At 44.5% G+C, this 6,435-nt stretch overlaps 1 protein-coding gene across 1 annotated transcript in view; it reads left to right on the top strand.

The window, feature by feature from the left end:
• Window positions 1–2,222: 2,222 nt before the first annotated feature.
• nfasca (neurofascin homolog (chicken) a) overlaps window positions 2,223–6,435 on the top strand; it is a 126,624-nt gene continuing 122,411 nt past the window's right edge. Inside the window, exons 1-2 of the mRNA XM_048612000.1 lie at window positions 2,223–2,316; window positions 2,841–2,858. Of these exons, the coding sequence (XP_048467957.1) occupies window positions 2,223–2,316; window positions 2,841–2,858 (112 nt within the window). The remainder of the gene's footprint in view (window positions 2,317–2,840; window positions 2,859–6,435) is intronic.

Here is a 6,435-nt window from a genome sequence, read left to right as displayed (position 1 = left end):
CTCAGATTCTCCAGCATCTGCAGTTCCTACTATCTCTAACTAAAGTTCACTGCAGCTGCAACATGACCTGCCACTTTTTATGCTGTCTGCCCTGACCAATGAAGGCAAGTGTACCATGCCCGTTCTAGACCACCTTATCCTCCTGTGTTGTCATTTTCAGGGAACGGTGGACGTGTACACCTGATCCCTCTGTATGTTAATACTTCTGAGGGTTCTGCCATTTGCTGTATACTTCTGTCCTGCATTAGACCTTCCAAAATCCATCACCTCGCCTTTGTCCAGATTAAAGTCCATCTGCCAATTCTCCGCCCAAGTCTCCAGCCTATCTATATCATGCTGTATCCTCTGGCAATCCTCCTCACTATCTGCAGCTCCCGCAATCTTTGTGTTGTACACAAACCTTCTGATATTTCCAACAAAAGATGACATCTCTGACAGTGCAGTACCTCATCAGAATCGTCAGGTTCTAACTCCATTGCTGGAGCAGGACTTGAATCAAGAACCATTCCAATTGTGCCATCTTTGAACCACAGCTGGTGCTTAACACTGAGAGAGCAATCGGCACAGACTTACTGCTAGCTGGGATATCATTAATGTTTATTAAAATCCAATCCCCTCCAAGCCCTGATCTGTGAGGGACTTGGAATGACTCTGAACAGCTGGGTCAATGAGGTGCTGACACCAGTCTTCCCTGAATGAGGCTAAAGCCCGCTTATCGTTCAAATGTTGACCCTGAGGCAGCTGCCTGTCTCTTCCATCTGCCTGTTTTTTGTTGTCAGGGCGATGGGTCATGCTGTGCACCGACCATGACGGAGGAAGGAAGGGGGGAAATGAGCAAACAAAAGCTCAGGCTGCGACCCTTTCCAAAGAATAGGTCACAGGAGCCACAGGCCAAAGGTCAGCCCATTCACAAAGTTAATGAACCACAGCACCTGGCTTGTGGCTTGGACCAGGGATTGACTCTTCAGACGGAGCCATTCTGCAGGCAGCTTTAATCGCGAGCCTCGTCTAAAGAAGGTACGAATAAGTCAGGGATAATTAAAGGCCATTTGAACTATTGATTGTTAGTCACACACACGATGGTGTTTGCATACAGCTGCTCGTTGAACTGAGTTTAATTTGGTCTCCGCCAACCTGTCGTTTCTGCCAAAATGAAGATCTGAAACAAAAAACAGAAATTGCTGGAGAAACTCAGCAGGTCTGACATCCTCTGTGGAGAGAGAAAGAGAGTTAATGTTTCGAGTTCAGTGACTCTTCTTCAGAAGACAGAGTGGCTCAGTGGTTAGCACTGCTGCCTCAGAGCGCCAGGGACCTGGGTTCAATTCCACCCTCAGGTGAATGTGGGGAGTTTGCACATTCTCCCCATGTCTGCGTGGGTTTCTTGCGGGTGCTCTGGTTTCCTCCCACAGTCCAAAGATGTACATGTTAGGTGGATTGGCCATGAGAAATGCAGGGTCACTGAGATAGGGTAGGGTGGGATGCTGTTCAAAGGGTCCATGTGACTCGATAGGGCTGAATGATCTGCTTCCCGCACTATTATATGATTCTATAACTTCAGTTCTAAAGAAAGGTCACTGGACTCAAAACGTTCATTCTTTTTCTTTCTCCACAGATGCTGCCAGACCTGCGAGTTATTCCAGCAATTTCTGTTTTTGTATAATTTCTTCCACTTTTACCAAAAGAGACACCACTCCCCCCTTCCATTCCCCACATTACAAGCCTGATAACCCTCTGGGAATTCTCCAATCCTGGCCTCTTGCTAATCCAGCCCCCAGCATGCCATTCAAACCACTGTTGGTCATCCTGTTCTCAGTCACATAGCCTTTAACTCTAAAATTCCCTCCCTACATCTCCCTCCTGTATCATTTTCCTTAAAATCTAGGTCCCTGGTGCTGTGAGGCACTGTGACCAAGATTTTCACCTAATCTTTTTGGCACAGAGCCTGCTTTCACCTGGTTGTGTTCCTGTATAAACCCTCCGGATGATTCGCGACATTTATTGGCCCAGTTATTCTTGCTGGACATGTGGGATTGAGAGTTTGGGGGGAGCATCAATCAGTCGTCAGTGCTGGTTCGAGGATTTCCACAGCGGGAGTAAATCATTTTGCGTTGTTTGATTTTAAGTTCTTTGCTGTTTGTTTGCCAGCAGGTGAGACACAAAATACTCAGACCCAGAGATCAGTTGGATTTGCTGTACACTTGTGGAACGTTTAACATCCCGAAATGTTGCCAAGGGACAGATTTCTCCTGAACACTGGCTTGGTGCTTATTGTGTCACTGTGCCACCTGGTTACATCCATTGAAGTCCCCCTAGATCGTAAGTACCACAAGACAGTAAGTGAGATAGTAAGACAGTAAGTGTGTCATTGCAGCAACCAATGTGATTACGCTGAGAGTTAGGTTGGAAAACTCCAAAGTCCATTTTTCCTTACCGACTCAGCTGCCCGTTTATATCAGTGTGTATTAATAAGCAAGTAAATTAACAAGCTATTAATATTAATGCATAGCTTTTGTTAATAATCGCTGTGTTAATTATCAGGGTGTGTTAACAAGCAGTTTATATTCATAAACACGGTGTGTTATTAATTAGTGTGTATCAATAAGTGTGTGATATGCAGAGTTTATTAACAAGGGTAGAGCCTTAATAGACCATGTGTTAACAAACAAATTTTATTAACAAGCAGTGTAATTAATGTGAAAGGAATATTAATAAAGAGTGTGTATTAATAAAGAATGTGTATTAATAGTGTCTGTGTGTAGACATGGTCATAGCTCGTGTTACTAACCTGTTTATTTCCTCACCTCTTATGCCCCTTCAATTTGCCAACAATGGGACTAAAGCAAGCCTTCGGAGAGAGTGTAAGTTCTTACCATTTCTCGTTATGTCTGTTACTCACAAGTGTCCTATGGAGGACACTTACTGTCCTTCCTTCAGTTCTGCAGAGAAAGGGTCATTGGGGTTGAGACAGACAACACAGAAGCAGTGTTATTGAATCAGGCTCTAAAGCTTTGGAAATGCACAGGGCTAGTGAAAAGTCCCGGAGCTCGAAGCCAGGGCTACCCAGGGCCTGGGAGCTCCTCTGAACATTCCTCGACCCTCAGAATTCCTTTGAACATTCCTGTCCTACCTTTCTACCTTCCCGACTCTTCCCCTTGCTCTTTACTGTAAAACTGAACTTGTAACTCCCTCCATTCTACTTTCTGTTTTCCCAGAAGCTTAATAATTGTATCACTGTCTTGACCTTCCATTCTTTTCCTTGAATCTAAAACCAAAATTTGCTATTAAATCTATTACCAAAAGGGGGATCAATTTATTGCCTGAGAGAGCATTAAGAATGTAGGGGTCTCTGTGAAGCACGCTGAGGTTCTTCCTAAAAGGACAGTAGACCAGTACATCAGAGAAAAAGGAACAGAAAGATGGCACACATGAGATAAAATAAACATGCTTGAGAGTTAAGTCCATCAAACTTGCTGTACCATTTAATAAGAGCCTGGCTCATCAGATTAGATCGCAAGACCATTAGATATAGGAGCAGAATGAGGCCATTCAGCCTATCAAATTTGCTCTGCCTTTTGATTGTGGCTGATATGTTTCTCAACCCCATTCTCCTGCCTTCTCTTCATAACCCTTGATCCCCTTAACCATCAACCCTAATCCATCAATCTCTGTCTTAAATACATTCAGTGACTTGCTTCTGCAGCATTCTGCAGCAATGAGTTCCAATAGATTAACCACCCTCTGGCTGAAGAAATTCCTCCTCATCTCAGTTCTAAACAATTGTCCCTTTACTCTGAGGCTGTGCTCTCAGGTCCTAGTCTCTCCTACCAGTGGAAACACCTTCTCCATGTCCACTCTATCCAGGCCTCTCAGTATTCTGTAACTCGCAATCAAATTCCCCCTCACACTTCTAAACTCCATCGAGTACAGACTCAGAGTCCTCAGCCGCTCCTCATGTCAAGTCTTTCATCCCCAGGATCACATCTTGTGAACCTCCGCGGGACCCCCTCCAATGCCAGCGCATCCTTCCTTCGATACGAGACTCAAAACTGCTCACAATATTCCAAATGAGGTCTGACCAGAGCCTTGTTCAGCCTCAGCAGTACATCTGTGCTCTTATATTCCAGCCCTCTTGAAATGAATGCTAATGTATTGTTGCCTTCCTAACTGCAAACTGAACCTGCATGTCAACCATACCAGAATCCTACACCAGGACCCCAAGTCCATTTGTGCTTCAGATTTCCAAAACCTTTCCCCGTTTAGGAAATACTCTCACCTGTTTTCTTCCTTCCAAAGTGCATAACCTCACACTTTCCCACATTGTATTCTGTCTGCCACATCTTTGCCCTCCCTCGGCATGTCCAAGTCCTTCTGCAGTCTCCCCACTTCCTCAACACTACCTGTCCCTCTACCTATCTTTGTGTCATCTGTAAACTTAGCAACAATGACCTTCATTCCTTCATCCAGATCATTAATGTACAATGTGAATAGTTGTGGTCCCAATACAGACCCCTGTGGAACTCCACTAACACCAGCTGCCACCCTGAGAAACACCCCTTTAACCCTATTCTCTGCTTTCTGCCAGTCAGCAAATCCTCTATCTTGCCCCTAAGACCACGGGCTCTTATCTTATTTCGCAGCCTCCTGTGTAGCACTTGGTCAAATGCTTTCTGAAAATCCAAATAGATCATCACAACCACTGGCTCTCCTGTGTCTAACTTGTTTGTTACCTCCTCAAAGAATTTTAACAGATTTGTCAGGCATGACCTCCCCTTGACAAAGCCATACTGACTCAGCCGTAGTTTACCATACACTTCCATGCATTCTGCAATCTCATTCTTCATAATAGATTCTAAAATCTCACCAATTTACTGACCTATAGATTCCCGTCTTCTGCGTCCCCTCACTTTTAAAACACGGGTATTACGTTAGCCATTTTCCTTGACTTCAGTGATTTCTGAAAGATCTCCACCAATGTCTCTACAATCTCCTCAGGTATCTCCTTCAGAACTCTGGGGTCTGGTCCATCTGGTCTGGGTGATTTATCCACCCTCAGACCTTTCAGCTTTCACACTATTCCTCCTTCATGATGGCCGTTACACTCACCTCTGCCCCTGACTCTCTTGAAGTTCTGGTATGTTACTGGAACCTTCCACTGTGAAAACTGATGCAATGTACCTATTCAGTTCCTCTGCCATTTCTTTGCTGCTCATTACTGCTTCACCAGCCTCATTTTCTGGTGGTCCAATGTTCACTCTTTCCTCTCACTTGCTTTTTATATACTTAAAAAAAACTCTTGCAATCTTCTTTTATCTCATCTCCTGCCTAACACTCATTTTTCTTCATCCATTCATGGACTGTGGGCATGGCTGGCTGGTCCAGCATTTATTGCCTGTCCCTAGTTGCCCTTGAGAAGGTGGGGGTGAGCTGCCTTCTTGAACCGTTGCAGTCCACCTGCTATAGGTAGACCCACAATACCATTGGGGAGGGAATTCCAGGATTTTGACCCAGTGACCAATGAAGGAACGGCGATATATTTCCAAGTCAGGATGGTGAGTGGCTTGGAGGGAAACTTGCAGGGGGTGGTGTTCCCATGTATCTGCTGCCCTTGTCCTTCTAGATAGAAGTGGGTTCAGATTTGGACGGTGCTGTTGAAGGAGTCTTGGTGAACTGTTGCAATGCATCTTGTAGATGTTCCTTCGATTCCCTTGTTGGTCTGGAATCTATTGATCTAATTCTTAAAAATGTTCAATGACCCTGCCTCCGGCATGCTCTGGGAAGAGAATTCCACAGAGCAGTAAAGTCCACAGTCTGTTGTGTAAATGTCAGCATAGAAGAAATGAGCCAACTGGTCTGTTTCTGTAGGATGTATCCCCTGCAATTCTAATTTGGACAAAGGAAGTTCTGGTAGACTGTGTTTCTATTCATAGATAAGGAAAAGAGACAGACTTGGCAGCTTTAACGATTCGACTAAATCTGTATTTTTTTATTGTAAAGCTTTATTCTTCCTCAACATGGGGTCCCAATGAACTGTCCAACTCTGATAAAAGATGAAGAAACGTTGGATTTTAAATAGCTACTTAGCAAGTTCAGGATGTCCCAAAGTGCTTCACTGACAATTAGAGGTGTAGGCACTGCAGTAACGTAGCAAACACAGTGGCCAATTCAGTACATAGTGTGATCCCACAAACACCAAATAGATAGTGATCAAGTAATCTGTTTTAGCGTAACCTAAGCAATAAATATTGACCAAGAAAGCCGGGACAACTTCTTTCTTCTCTTTGGAAATAGTGGCCCTGAATCTTATACACCCACCCGAAAAGGCAGACAGGACCTCAGTTTAACTTTTTATCCAAAAGACAGCACTTCTGACAGTGCAGCATTCCCTCAATACTGACCCTCCGACAGTGCGGCACTCCCTCAGTACTGACCCTCCGA

Source organism: Rhincodon typus, chromosome 25 (assembly GCF_021869965.1).
Source record: "Rhincodon typus isolate 14 chromosome 25, sRhiTyp1.1, whole genome shotgun sequence".
In the NCBI taxonomy this organism is placed as follows: domain Eukaryota; kingdom Metazoa; phylum Chordata; class Chondrichthyes; order Orectolobiformes; family Rhincodontidae; genus Rhincodon; species Rhincodon typus.
This window is presented reverse-complemented; position numbering and strand designations above follow the sequence as displayed.